The sequence below is a fragment of the Sylvia atricapilla genome, chromosome 7 (genome assembly GCF_009819655.1).
Source record: "Sylvia atricapilla isolate bSylAtr1 chromosome 7, bSylAtr1.pri, whole genome shotgun sequence".
Lineage (NCBI taxonomy): Eukaryota > Metazoa > Chordata > Aves > Passeriformes > Sylviidae > Sylvia > Sylvia atricapilla.
In genome coordinates, this window is record NC_089146.1 from 7,048,818 (window position 1) to 7,063,925 (window position 15,108).

Genomic DNA, 15,108 nt, shown 5'->3' on the forward strand with positions numbered 1-15,108 from the left:
GAAGCACACAGGCAAAGCATTTTGCCAAGCTCACTGTGTTCTAGGGAGATGCAAAGAATAGATGTGCATCCAAAGCAAATCTTAGGTTTAGGGGGCAAAAAAGAAGAAAAAATTAACAAAAGTAAATATTTTTGAGTTCTGTGTATTGATGGGCATTTTTCTCTATGTTTCTAGGGAAAGCTCTGATTCCTAATTTAATTTCCATAGACCTAGTATCCTGTTAATAGCTTTAATGAATTAGTGCTGTCAGACACCCCGATTTACTCAGTCATTGCTCTAGAAGGTGGGCTGAAACAAATGCTGCAGCTGAACAGTGCAATAAAATGGCAAGATTTGTTAGTAATATTTTGGTATTACATTCTGATGAAAACTCTGGTGCCAAGTGTTGAGTCTCGGGCCTCAGCCCATCCATTCATGTGTTAGCTGCAGCGAAGACAGATTCTACCTTCACAAGGGAGGCCTTGTGAGCACCTGCCTGTTTCTACTGCAGTCACAACAAAGGAAATTATTTAACAGTCTGGCAGCTCTTTCATGTCCTGTTGTGAAAGTTTTCTTTCTTTACAGAAAAATAGATAATCTAGGAATAATGAAAGAGAGAGTACTTATGTCCATACACTGAAGCAAGTAAGCTGTTTGTTCCTGAGGCAATAATACCTAGATGTGTTATAGATCTCCTAGGATATCTTCTCCAGGAGACTCTTATTAGGCTGCTTGTCACAAAAAATAAATTTTCATACCAAATTTTGTAAAACAGGAAGAAAAGACAGTTCGAAGGTTTCTTCTGTTAACAGTGAAAGCATTCATTGATGTGAAAATACATTGATCCAGTAAAGAATAAAGGCTTTAGTTTCTACCTTTTAGAAATTACTGTATTTTCACTGTGGCACTGAAAAAGAAAAAAAGAAAATCAGAGTCTTTCTCTGTTCTTCATACTAAATGAATGGCCACAAGCTCTAATATGCTTTGATAAACACTTTGGAAATGTTAATTAATTAATGTTACTTAATGTTAATGAATTAATAATGACAGTGGGGCTTAGGGAGGCAGTTAACTAAAGCTGCACTGTGAGTATGCCATTCTACAATCTCTTTGGGCAGCAATATGCAGGGAAATTAATCTCCAAGGGAGAACAATTTCTTGGCACTGCTAGCCCTTTTAGATAAATGGTCAGCTGTGCTGTTATCTAACCTCATGTCATCCTCCCCTGAGTGCAGCACTGTTGTTCAGGGTCCTTGATGAAATCCCCAAGCTGATTGTCTTCAGTGTGTGATGTGTCAGCCCACATTTGTCCCTCTGTCCTGGCTCTGCTGTGGCTCACACACGGGACCAAGCAGCTGGTGTGAAATGCAGGCTGGGAAGAACCTCCTCTTTTTAATGGGAATAGTCTGGCATGGCTCAGGTGGGTTAGAAAGGAGAGAAGGCTCCACTCTGAGCAGCATGAATCCTCTGCCCATGGGAGTGCCCAGCTCCCACCTCCACCCTTGCAATTCAGTCTGTCAGACCCTTGGCTCTCCCAGTGTTCACTTGACGTAGTTTTCCCTTAGCAGACTGGTGTGTGCTGGCAGGGAACAAAGCCTGAGAAGTCCTCACCAAAGTCAAATTCACTTCAAAACTGGCTGGGCTGCTGTGCTCTCTGTGCCACACGCTGAGGTGGTGTGAAGAGGCTCCACACAGGATTGCAAATCCAGCTTAATCAGAGCTGTGATTTACTCCATGCCCTTGAAACTGGAGTGGTGACCCTTTTTCACACCTCTTATTCCAGGCAATCCCAATGAGTGTGGCAAAACCACCACATACTGAGACTTCTTTGAATTTCTCAAAGTACCTTCATTTAAAATAGGTTTTATTGGGCTCTGAATGTATCAAAATCATCATGCTCAAAACCTCATCAGTCTCAAAAAATAACTGCGCAATTTTTAAAACTTTAATGTGAACTCTAGTGCAACCTGGATTAAGAACTTCAGACAAGATCTAAAGTAAATGTGCTTTTCACCCAGTATAACAGCATGAGTCCTTTCTCTTTCTATTACTGTTAACATTGGATGCAGGTTGTTGAGTTTGGTTTTATCTGAGCTTTCAGTCCTTTTTTTTTTTTTTTTTAGGACCTACTGTTTTATTTAGTTGGGAAGTGTCTAGAGCTCTTTTTTGTGTAACTAATAAAATAATAATATGAACTGTGATTTTCGTTGTAGGGTTTCATATTTTGCTTGTTGCTTCAGAATGAATAATTAAGTTTTAAACTGTGAAAACTCTTTAAAAATTAAATTAGGTGAGGGATCATGCAAACCACAATATCTACATATTGTAGATATGCCATATCTACATCAGATATTTGACCAATGCTTCTTTTATTGGTTCTCTTTTTTTCATGTTTTTCTGTTTTATTGTATGTAAAATGTCTGAAATTTGGTCTTTCTCAACTGCTGTGAATTCAAACTGATTCTAGGCAGTATTTCAAACAGCTGCTGAAGGCTAGTGTAAGTCCAAGAGCAGACCTTACAATTCAGGAGATGCTGGTAACAAAACTAGCCCATAAATAGCTTTCATGACTTCTTGCACATGTTTTCTGTGAGCTTGAGTTTTGCCTTGTATTGATTTAGTTTAGCAATGAGAGTTCTTTCCAAAGTACCACTGCTCTGTCTGTAATTACTACTTGTCTCTGAGCAATGGACTTCCATCCTCAGTGGAAATCTTCAGTAGCTGTGTCACAGTGTCTGTGGATCTGCCTCTGAGTGTTGGATTATTTTAACCAACAAGCTGAAATTTCATTAACGATTAACAAGTGAATGATTTAATTTTGAGCTGAGAGCACCTGCCCATATTTGCTGATGTTGCTCACAATTAGGGCTGCAAGAGTTACAGCAGCACCAGCCTAGCAGAGTTAGTCCTTGCTGGAATCTCTGTAACATTGCTGTTGGAGGCTGGTAGGCAACTTGATGATTTCACAGAAACATTGGAAGTAAAGCTTTGTACATGATAATAGAATTGGAAAGATTACCTGTTGCTGGGTTTAAGACCAGCTTTTCACACTTGACTCCCAAAGTAAATAACATTTTTTTCAGATTTGAATTTGCCCTGATGGGCTGAAGGGAGGAAGAAACATTTGCAAGTAGTTAGTTTTGCTAGTACCTGTCTAGCCACTTGTCTGCTTGTAAAATTGCTTTAGAAGCTACAGCTCTGTCACTTATTTGTGATGGTACTAAGCGTAAAAAGAAGGGAGAGCTATTACAATTTCCTTAAGAGGTTCAGTGCTCTACTTTTACTAGATTTTCTTGTATAAATGTATAAATATGATTGTATCCCTGCTGAAGCTAGTAAAGGGTGATGTGAAGAAAACAGGTAAATTAACCCTTGGTATTAGCAATGTGACTGCACGTGGAGGAGCTGAACTTGGCCCTGTGCAGGTGTTGATGGAGCAGTCAACCTTTGATATTGTGTTAAAGTAGAGATCGGGTTTCAGGTGTTAAAATATTCTGGGAAATGATTTCTTGGTTCCAGCAGTCCAGTCACAAGCCACAGTTAAAAGGAAGAGCCACTTTAATCACCCTCCTGGGCGCTGCTGAATGGACAAATCATTCTTCCTTAATTAAGAAGTGATAATATCACTCTTCAGTAATGGAGCTGAGCATTGCTGCCATCTAGAAGGAAATTTGCTCGGGGAAAAAAGAATTCTCCCAGCTTTGTAGTTCTGATCCTGTTACTGTGGTGACTGGTGAATATCTTGTTTAACGGTTTTCTTGCTTCTGCATAATCTCAAATATTTCATTATTGCTTTAGTGTCAATCAGTGTCACAGCTTTTGCTCTTCAACAGCTTGAAGTGAACAGAATTATATTGTTCTTAAGTGTAACTAACAAAAAAGTTAGTAATTACTATAACTGCAACTCCCCATAAAGGCAAAGGGAATTGTGAATATCCAAGGATAGAATTTTGCTTAAAGCTATTATTCTGTTACTTAACTCAATAAAGTTCCAGATTTGTGACTTGAATTTTTTTCTCATTTAAACCACGATAGTCTCAAGTTAAAAAATGCTACTAAATGTTCAATATATGTCATATAAAATACTAATTATAGTTAAAAATTCTTCTGTATGTGTGGTAATGCAAATTAGTATTTTGGAACATTTATGTTTTCTTAAATGCTCTCAAATGAGGAAACCTTGAAAATTTGTTTCTAAGATTGTAATTAAAAGAAAAAGCTTTTTCTTAACATTACAAATTCCATCTTAAATTGTGTAGAACATACAAAAAGGCCATTAAAATAAGAGGAGAAGATGTATTTGACAAATATTTACAGAATTATGTCCCTGCAGCAGGAAAAGTAAGAGAGTAACACAGTCTTGTAATGGGAAAGTTAAAGGTGAACATGCAGATTTGTTTATCATATGTATGGAAAAATTACAGATGATCTGAATTTATAAATCAGTTCTAAAACTTACGAATCTGATGCACATCCTTTTTCTTTTATAAAGATTAGAGCTTTCTTCTCTTGGTTACAGCTTGGATAATTTTTTGTTTGTCCCTTTAATGTCTTGATGATTCCTGAGAAAAAGCACATAATTAATCAAAAAAGCGTTGTTAGATGCACAGGATGCAGTCAGTGCTTTAAACAGCAGGATGCAGAAAATACTGATCTGAGGCAGAAACAGCGAACAACCTCAGGGCAATTGGTACATTTGTGAGGAGGAGTTGTAGTTCTTATGGAAAACCAAGTTGGTTAAAACAGGAAGTGTGCCCAACAGAAAGAAACAAGTTCTTTCTTCCAGGTGTTTGGGAAGGTGTGGGATAATTTCCTCCAGCCCCTCTAACTACTTGAGTCACTAGTTTTTAGAGTAAGAGGATGATTATTGAATTTTTCCACAGAGATACTATTATACTTCAGTTAACAAGTGAATAACCTATTCAGTGCTTCTTTTATTTTGCTTTTCTGTAGACAAAACATGGATGCACACTCCTGAAGCCTTATCAAAGCATTATATTCCCTATAATGCAAAGGTAAGAAAATATGAAGTTATTTTCTCCTCATACCTTTAGAATGCAGCACATTCTATCTTGTTTTTAACTTGAAAGCTGCAGGGACGTAGATTTGCCAGATGAAATAATGAAGAAAAACTTAATAAATGTCTGTTTAACATATGAAAATGTTCTGCTTTTAATGGCCAGTTGATTGTTGTTCTGAATTATGGTTTACTAGAAAGCAAGCCACTGTTCCTTTTCTGCTTGATTATGTTCTTTTTAAATGATGGAGATTTTGAGTGCAAAGGAATTTAACAACAGGCTGCATGCTACAATATTAAAATAATTAATGGCACAAACTTCTTTTGAGCAATATCAAAGAGAATGAGTAGCAACCCCTTCTGCTGGATATATTGAAATGTCAACACTCAGGAAATGTGGTAGAACAATGATGACATTTTTGCACAGTGAAGCCAGAAGCCTTACTTTTATTTTCTTATCCCAATCACAGTGAGATAAGTTTATATGAGTAATGCTTCGATTTGTCTGATGACATCCCTTGGCAGGAAATGCATCTTACCTGAATACCTTAGAACCTAAAGATTCCTAAAGACTTCCCTAAACACCAGCTTAGAAGATAGTTTGCTAAAAGGAGGAGAGAATATGCAGCCATCAGCATAACTCAGAGTCAACTGAGTAATCTGCAATTACTTGCTCAAAGTGTATAATTCAATAAAATTCTATTGTGTGCTGTTCTGGATGACGTTCTCTTATGATTGCTATTTCTTAATATAAAAGCGTTTCTTAAAATAGTCTTAATAAAGATCAACGTGAAAATTCTTAATATCAAAAAATTATATTTTTAATATATCTATATTTATTTACATACAAATGTTTTCTTCACTGGCCAGGACTCTATGTTTCTACATGAGTGTTCCCTGCTTTTATATTTGCCATTTTCTTTTGCTTAGCAGTGCCACACAGTGAGCAAGTATTTGTAGTGGAAAGTGGAGTTTCATTCTCATGGTTGCCAGGTTTTTGAACGTATTTTTTTATCCTGTTTGTTCTCCAACTAAATTCCTGTCCAAAGGATGTATTACCATTTAACTGAATAGCTTTACCAGACACCTTGGCTTTATATTACCCTTCTTGAGAGGGAGGATTACTTGCTGTGGTGACTGTGCTGTCTGTTTTGAGAGCAAACTGAAGCCCTGACTTCTTTCAAAGCACTGAACAATATCTGTTCATTTCTGGTCTTTGATAGAAAAAAAGAAACCTCCTTCATGTTTCATTGTCTTGCTTAAGAGCAGATCTGGTGAGTAGGTGTCAGTTCAGCTGTGCAGAAAAAGAGTTAGAATAAAGAAGATGGTGCTCAGATGGTGCTAACTGTAGAAACAACAGCATCAGCACCTTCTGGAGATGATGGAAAGAATGGAGAATTCCAGTCTAAAGGAAGTCTGCTCTCAGCCTGGTTAGGAAGACTCATGGATCAAAATGTCTTTGCACTTATTTAGGCTGGTATGTGCCTAAGTGTTCTCTCCATTTCTGCTCCTGTTCGTTGTTTATTCCAGGGCCTCCTCCACCTTTGTGCCTCTCAAGTCTCAGAACACTTGCAGGAAACTGAAATTTTAATACAACATATGCTGGGGTTTGGTTTTGTTTTATTAGTTGGGTTTTTTTTTTTTTTAAGTTAACCTATTTTTTTCATTTGGATCTCAGTAGAAGATTCTTATTGAGAACTATCAGTTATTTGATTCAAACAATTGCTCTGCTCTGTAGCTGGAGTGTAAAGGGTATGGGATTGCCTACAGAGTTTATTTTTTGACACTAGGAATAAATTCACACAGCTTTTATGAAGTTGGCTGGCTTATGCATGCATAACATTAATAAATCTAGATGATACTTCCACCTGAGTTCTTAAGTATCGCTCTCATTAAATTTTGTGGTATTTTTCACTTAAAGAGGGAAGTATTTATCTCTCTTATTTGGGGTTTGCAGCATTTTGGTTTTTCAGTGAAATGTCTCACTGATTTCACAACTTGTAACTATATTGTGAAATAATGATTGAAAGATTCAGAAAGCCTTCATAACACAAGTATTGAACAAGACTCATTGATTTTTGCCCAAATTGTTCCGCTTCCAATTCTCCAGCATTCAGTTGGTGTGTCTTCCATATTTGTTGGGAAGACAACACTTTAGTTGATTTATTTCAAAAAGTGATCGTGTGAGTGAAGAATGACATGTTCAGAAAATCAAATCACTTTGATGGGGAGTAATACCAGAGATGTTATTTGTCCATGAGCAAGTGAGCTGCATTCTCACATAGCTTTTTCGGATGCAGATTACTGTGGGTGGAAAAGTGGTTTCTGTTCTCTATAAGACACAAAAATAATTTCTCTGACACTAATCTGAGATGATCAGATCACGGGGAGAGCTTACTGGGAAAAATGAGATTTTGTTGATTCCTAGGACAGCTTCTTGATAAAATGCAGTTCATGAGTTGACTGTTATTAAAAAAAAATCCTTGCAAAGTTAACTGGAAATTAAAAGAACCCTGCAGTATTGACAACTGGCCTTTTTTCTCTACCAATTGGAGAGGAGTTTTTCACAGAGAATTAGTAGTGTCATGTTATCTCTTAGAACATGCACCCTCAGGATGATTTATGGCCATAATCCTCTTTGCAAGAAAACATGAGCCGAGTTACTTCTTCTGGAAGTAAAATTCCAGGAGCCATGAGTCTCCTAAGGAAGCCCTTACATATAAAAGTATCTGGAATTTCTCTCTCTTTTCCAACACACCCACTCCTACTTTGCTGTTTTGAAATTTGCTGATTTTGGCATGGTTTGGTTGGTGTAAATCAATGAGGGTTTGGGCTTTGGGGTTTTTTATTTGTGAGGGGAGTGGGTGACGGGGTGTTTATTTTCCCTCTTTGGTTTAGCTTTGTTTGCTTTTGTTCTCTTACTGTCTTTTGTGTGTGTGTGTTTGTTTAGTGATTTTTTCCTTGGGTCTGTTTTTTTCCTTTTTCTTATCTTACTGATGCCTTGGTCTACAGAAGGCACTGACAATAAGATTCCTCACACTTCAGCATGCTCTGGATATGCAGCCTTGGTTTAGTGAAGCCAGAGTTTTGACATCAAAATTGGTCCTATTTTTTTTTTACTGTGTCACTACAAATGAAAGCGTATTGGTCACATTATTCCCCCCTGAAAGATAATCTTGAATTTTTATAATACAGTATCAAATATAGACTCATTTTGATGTGGTGGCATGACAGTTTTAATATCACCTGAATATAACATTCTAAGACAAACCCAAACTTGTCTATGTTAACTTTTTCTGTAATGGTCCTTAATTGATAAGAGATGTTTGTGTTATTTTCTGTACTGTAAAGAAAAATCTCTCTTTTGCCCTTAAGGTGATTTTCTTGATTTAAGGCCAGCTTCCTTTCTGCAAAACAAAAGTGATCAAAGTGACTTTATAGTGGAATAAGACTGATAAGACTGCAGCCTTTCAAGAAGGGCTGGTGGTTGTCATCTCACCTGAGTGGTGCCTTTCTGCCAATCAAAGCTGCCCCAACCAACGGTGTTTACTTTGTGTCTGTAGTAATTGTGTCTGGAATCTCTGGTGTCACTCGCTTTTTTTTCTTTGGCTTATATCAAACTTGCACATGCACAGCGTCCCATTTTGCAGGGGAGAGGTTGTGCTTTGGCAGCCTGGTGTTGATGGTGGCTGCTGGCAAGGCAGGGGGTCAGTGGCTGTGACCTTGCATGAGGAAAAAGGGCTGCCCCTTTCCATGGCAAGTGCTGGCACATTGAAGGATGTGTCACCAAGAGGTATCACAGTTCCCTAGTGCTCGCACGGCCACTGGCTTAATGCATGCTTTAAAACTCACCTTCCGAGTGAGTTTTGTTTTGTCAGCTGCAGGTTTGATTCTTGATGCAGTAGGTTCGGTTTGAAAGCTCAGAGTTAAATGAACAGTGCAAAAAGGGAATTCAGTAATGGTTACACTTCATGATCTGGAAGGTCTTTTCCAACCCAAATGATTCTGTGAGTCTGGAATAAATGACCTCCCTTGGCAGTACCTAAAACTGTTAATCTTCACTGGAGGAGGATAAAGTTTATTTAGATTCTCAACTATATTCCATTTCTTATTCCATGTATTTTTTTATCATTGAGGAATGGCAAATAATACTCTTATGCAGCAGGCATTTTGGACAGGGGTCATAGGTCAAATGATGTCACTACTGTAGCAGGGCTCTCAGTGCTCTTCTGTCCTTTGAATATCTGCATTTTGCTGTCATTAGTGTACAGTATTATCAAAGCCACATTTTTGTGGCCTAAACTGCACTTCTACTACATTTTTTTTTTTGCCGTTGCTATAGAAAATCTCTTTATCCATCCAGTTAGCATTTCAGCAGAATGATCATGACTGTGTCATTAAAAGTAATGAAAAAATGTCAAATGGGAAATTGTATGTGGCTTTCCAAAGTCAGCAGAGTTACAAGGCACACTATTAAAAAGTATATTTAAGTTATGTGAAGTTAGATATAGCAAGATATTTGTTTCAAACAGGAGGAAAAAATGTTGAAAATTATAAGCTGCTGCAGTAGAAAAGAAATTGAGAAATAATGAATTTTCCTACTTTAAATTTATTATAATTAGAATTAATAACTTAAGGGAAATTAACTTTCATTAGAGTACCGAAATGTCTTGCATGTGATCATAACTAATTTAGTGTTTAAGCACAGGAAAAATTAGTATTATGAAAATACCCAAACGAGATAGCAAAGCAGAAAAATGTAATTTTACAAGGGAATGCAAATTTGAACTCCTTAGTTATTTCTGATACATTACAGTCATTAAATTTAGTGTGCATTATACCAAAGATTAATAAACATGTAAATGAAATATAACTATTTAAAGTCTGCAGCAGGTACTCTCAACAGACTTGGTTTGATTGTTCCTACTCTCCAGAAGAGGATCTCCTTCAAGAAAGGAATCAAATTTATGAGCAATTCCAGTGTTTCTTCCTTAAAATCCATTTGTGTATAGTACTGCAAGGCAGTTCAGTATAATGGATAATGTTTCATTTCTTTCCTTTTTCGGGAAAAAGGAACCATTAGGGCCTATGTGTTTCAGTGAAATATTTGTGGCAGGTTCCAGTTCAAAAAGAAAATGACAAGAGTTAATTTAACTGGGGAGGTGAGGGAAAAAACAGTGGTCGTGTTTGTCAATACTTTATCAACTCCAGCTGAAGGAAAAAAACCAGCAGCTCTTGATCTGTTCTCCAGGGCTGTCATCTTCTTTAAGGCTCTGCTTGTCATCCTTTGGGCTTTTCATAAGCTCCATTTGCCTTGGAATTTCTGAGTCCTGTGTGACATAGCTGCAGTTACAACTATGAAACATCCTCAAACACGAGGAAGTTTCTTGGCAGGAATCACAAATAGTTCGAACCAATAAATGGCATTCAGCGTAGGATCTGAGAAGTAATTGGTACTCAGTGCAGTAAGATGTTAAAAATGTCCTGAAACAGGATGGAAACAGAGCCCCTTGTCTACATGGAAGCTGATGTGTGATCTACCGCAGCCCTGAAGTATTTCCAAGTTTTAGGTTTCCTTTGTATCTGGGCAGTTTGTTTCTCTCACATAAATTGCTATCACGTCCATTTATTTAGCATCTTGGCTGCTTAATTAGTCTTTTTCATCCTCTCTGACTTTGAGCAGTCTAATTTTCACTTCTCTCATCAGAGAAAAATTATTTTAAAACAGTTTAAGAGCTTTAGATAAATTTTTGTTAGAAAGTTGTAAAATCAGTTATTTCACACATTATTATAATTTATAACAACTGTATTCTGGATTGAAAATATAAACCTGCAAAAGATTTAGCTCATTGTTGGACTTTGACCAGCTTCAATTTTAGGGAGAGGGAATGTCCTATGTATCCTTGAATGTTGGAGTTGTCCCTTGGCTGTCCTGCATTTGGGTTGGGATTTGCTTTGGGAATTGAAATGGAAGAATCCAGTGTAACATAGTCTGAAACAGACCTCTGGAGATGATCCAGCAGATTCCCATCTGAGAAATTATTTCAAAGCCAGGTGGTACAAAACAGAGCCTTATGGCATTAAGCTTTAAATGCCATTAAGGGCAGAGATCAGGGCCCCTCAGCAGCCAGTTCCAAGGCATATTCCCTACCATTCTGACTTCTTTTCCCTTATTTCTAGTTGTAATTTTTTGCAGCTTGTGATTCTCAGCCATGCATAGACATCCACATGTGCACACCAGACTCATCACCTTCAGGCTGAACAAGTGCAGCTCTGTTTTTCCTGACCATCACCTTGTCTGTCACATTCCTCACCACTTTCAACCCCAGCTGAGGTTTGGCTTTTCTAAATTCATCCTTGCATGCCTGGAAAATATTTCTGTGTTCCTCCTATGTGGCCTGTCTCGTGTCCCCCTTCCACGCCCTCCCCTCTGTGTCTCTGCCAGCTGCAGAGATGCTCCGTCAGCTGTTCAGGGATGCAGGAATGCTTTTGGGAGTTATGCAGTCTAACTGATGGCTGCCTGGCCTGTGGCTTTAGGAGGAAAGGTGATGCTGGTGTCTTACTTAGAGGCTTCAGCTACCATAGCAGCTGGTCTAGCAACTTTTCACATGGAAGTCAGGCTTAGTTTAAGCTTCCAAGTGTGAATGCAGCTTGAGAGAAAAATATCAAACTACAAGGCTTTATTTACCCTTCAGGGCCTGAAGAGTTTCCCTGTTGGGGTGTCAGTACAGGGAAGTTTGAATGTTGCTGCTCATGCAGAGCTGGTCTCTTGGTAGCAGAGGGCTGTTCTCAGCATCAGGAACTAGGAATCCAAAGTTTCTGGAGCATGAATATTGCCAGGTTTCTCACTTTGCTTAGATATGGGGAAGAATTTGGCCTAGGTGTAGTTTTAAGCCTTGCGTTTTATTTTACTTCAAGAATGGGTTATTATTGTTCTGTTTTGTATTAGAATCAGTTGCAGAAGGGCTGGAATGTGAAACCCCTGGAATTTTTATGAATTCTGCATCATGGGACACGTAGTTTATACATGTAGGGTAAACTTCCTTCTGATTCCAAGCTTTTTGCAACCTTTTACTACAAGATTGGGTTTCCTAAGTATGTATATTGTTTTGGTTGAGTTTGAAAATCCATAGCAGAGGATTCTGTGGTGTTGATTTCCCTGGCATGGAAGATTTGTGTGGATGGTGGGATTAACAGAGCGCATTGGGGAACAACATAACATCTGAGACCCAGCCTGTGCTTGGTACTTTCTTTATATTTTTGTTGTTGTAGTTGTATGAATTATTATTCTTTATGTAGATTATGATTATTAGATTATTCTTCTAAACTGTGATTCTTGGTGTAGAAGAGCTGTCTGTTGGAATGAAGAACAGCCATGTGTTCGAGTGTTAATCCAAAAAGTTCTGAAAGTAGAAGAATATATTTGTTTTCATAGAAAAGGGAAGTGGAGGTTTTTCTGCAGTAGTAACAGCAACTCTCAACAGCAATTCTTCCTACTACTGCATTTTGAGCACTAGTCCTATGAGGAGCTGCTGAGGCAGCCCCAGATGCTCCCCAGCTTTTAGCCTGGACAAAACGAGGTTGAGAGAAGACCTTACTGCTCTCTGCACACCCCTGAAAAGATGTTGTAGACAGGTGAGGGTTGATGTCTTCTCTAAGGTGACAAGTGACAGGACAAGGGGAATTGGCCTCAAGTTCTGCCAGCTGAGGTTTAGGTTAAATATTATGGAAACTTCCTTTGCTGAAAGGGTGGTCAAGCATTGGAACAGGCTGTCCAGGGAAGCGGTGGAATCACTAGCCCTGAAAGCATTCAAAAAACATGTGGATGTAGCCCTTAGGGCATGGTTTAGCAGTTAACATGATCGTGCTGGGTTAGCAGTTGCATGCAAGGATCCTAGAGGCCCTTTTGCACCTAAATGATTCTATGGTTTGGTACTGAACACAGCATCTGAAGAGTATTTCCAAAGACACCACGTTAACTATGCGTTTAAAGTATGTTTTGAACAGTTGCATCACTGGCCTCCCCTGGTATTGTCTCAAAAGAGGTGAGCAATGAGATGGTTGAGACAAAAGTTAAAATTATTAGAAGCTTCATTGCAGCTTTTGCAATGTCATTTTCCTATTCTTCAGAGAAAGACTAAGTTAGGATTTGAGTATTAATCTTCTCAAGTCTGTGATACTCAGAGTCATGAGTTCCTCAGCCCTGGATAAGAGCAGGCGCTCCTGAAGTGATCTGCCTGTTCAAGACAAATGAATAAAGCTCAGAGGTCTGTCTGGTCAGAATTAGCAAAGCAAGAAAGAGTGAGCAGAGACCTTAGGGTCAACAAAGATGTACTCAACCCTCCACATCCCTCTCTGTTCCCTCTCTCTTGCTCATATTTATTCCCTTGCCTCTCCACAAGTCTGCTTGAAGCTGCCAATTAGCCTCATTAGCATGTCCTTGGGGATTCCCTCCGAAGCTCTGGTTCCAGGAGAGCTGTGTGCTGTGGGAACGGGAGGTTTCTGTAAGAAGCCTCTGCACTGTCAAGTGTCAAGTGAGTTGCATGTCTGGAATTTCTAGTCTGTAGGGTTCAAACATCTGGATTATTGTCCTTGTGGGCTAGGTTGCTTATAGATTGGTTTACTTTCAATTAAACCAGGTTTGCAGATGAATTACTCCTTATCTCCCATATTTAATCTCAGCCTTTCTATAAACTAGAAGCAGAACTGGGCTGGTTAATAGAAAATAAGAGAGTGGCACAAGATTTTTAACAGAGAATTTTACAAGGAGACAAAATTCTAAAAACAAAACCAAGACTGCAGGAGTCTGTCCAGCAGCCAGGCTGTTCACCATTCAGAAAAAAGTTTCACATATGCTGATTTCCATGAGGATTCATCCTCAATAAACCGTCAGACAAACCACCAGCTGCAGTCTCTGACTTTATTAACTTTAATAAAATAGTAATGTACACTAGTCAGCTGTAGATCTTGGACTGCACTGAATTTTTCTCTCAGAAATGTCTCCTTCTGATTACTCTGGCTCAGAAAGGGTAAAACCAGTCTTGGCCTGTTTTAAAAAGCATTTTGAACCTTGAACATGAGAATATTAGGTATAACTTAATAGAGGAATCAATAATCTCTGGTTTGGAACATAGCAGAGGAGAAATACTTGCATTAAGTATTTTGTGAAGTTTTGTTGAAATCTTCTGCATTTTCACTAGGAATTACTATGTGCCACTAAAAGGGAATGATGGGTTACACTGGTCTAAACTTTCAATTTTTTTTCTGCTGTATTTTCAGAACTAATATTCTCTTCATTCTGAATCTTTAAAGAAAATCAAGACAGGGCAGGTCCTATTGTTTTACAAGTTGTTTTTCAGTGTGTTGCTGTAGTGTTACTGAAAACATGGAAAATTTATAAACAAGGATGTCCATTAAATCCTTGAAATGTGTGGAACCAAGGGTTGCATTTGAAGGAAAAGATACCTTGAAGCATGAACTAGAAAGGTCCTTAAACCCTGTCTTGTCCTGTTGCTGTAGCTCCCAATGTTTCTGAGGGAGGAACTGGGAGGACAGATAAGTAACTCAACAAATCATATTAATTAGAGCTAAAAGATTAGGTGGGAGGGAAATCTCGTTTACTCATGAATACAGGTTTATTGTGGAAAAATCCATTCAAATCAGGAATGTATGGGTCTTCTTAAGTCTTATGGGTCTTCAGAATTTAGAGGCCCTTTCCCAGCTTGCACTTTATGAGGCATTGAGGACATGAAACTCTTAAAGGCAAACACATTCTCAAAATTAAAAAGCATTCCCCAAAATTGCGTGTGCATACTTAATGTTCAAATTAATCTGAAGCCTTTAAAAATAGGTAAGGGTTTGGGGGTTAAATTTTGGGTTTTGAACAGAGGCGAGTGGGAAGGTGAGACCTCTTCCCTATTTTTTTATCTTTGAAATCTGCTGAAGCACTGAGTATGTGCTGTATAGCAGAGCACTGTTAAATTTGTAGTGGTTATAGCTCTTTATTTGTGTTAGTGTTTGCTGTTTGATGTGTACAAGGAAGAATAGGGTCGATGTTTTATATTGATTTTAATCAGTAACACTCAGAGGTACTGACTGAAACTGTGCTGTGC

The 15,108-nt window shown here is 38.3% G+C and overlaps 1 protein-coding gene across 5 annotated transcripts in view; it reads left to right on the forward strand.

The window, feature by feature from the left end:
* Positions 1 to 15,108, forward strand: part of GULP1 (GULP PTB domain containing engulfment adaptor 1) — a 125,837-nt gene that overhangs the window by 56,004 nt on the left and 54,725 nt on the right. For all 5 annotated transcript variants that reach the window (XM_066322508.1, XM_066322510.1, XM_066322506.1 and 2 more), the window contains exon 3: positions 4,933 to 4,994. In XM_066322508.1, the coding sequence (XP_066178605.1) occupies positions 4,933 to 4,994 (62 nt within the window). The remainder of the gene's footprint in view (positions 1 to 4,932; positions 4,995 to 15,108) is intronic.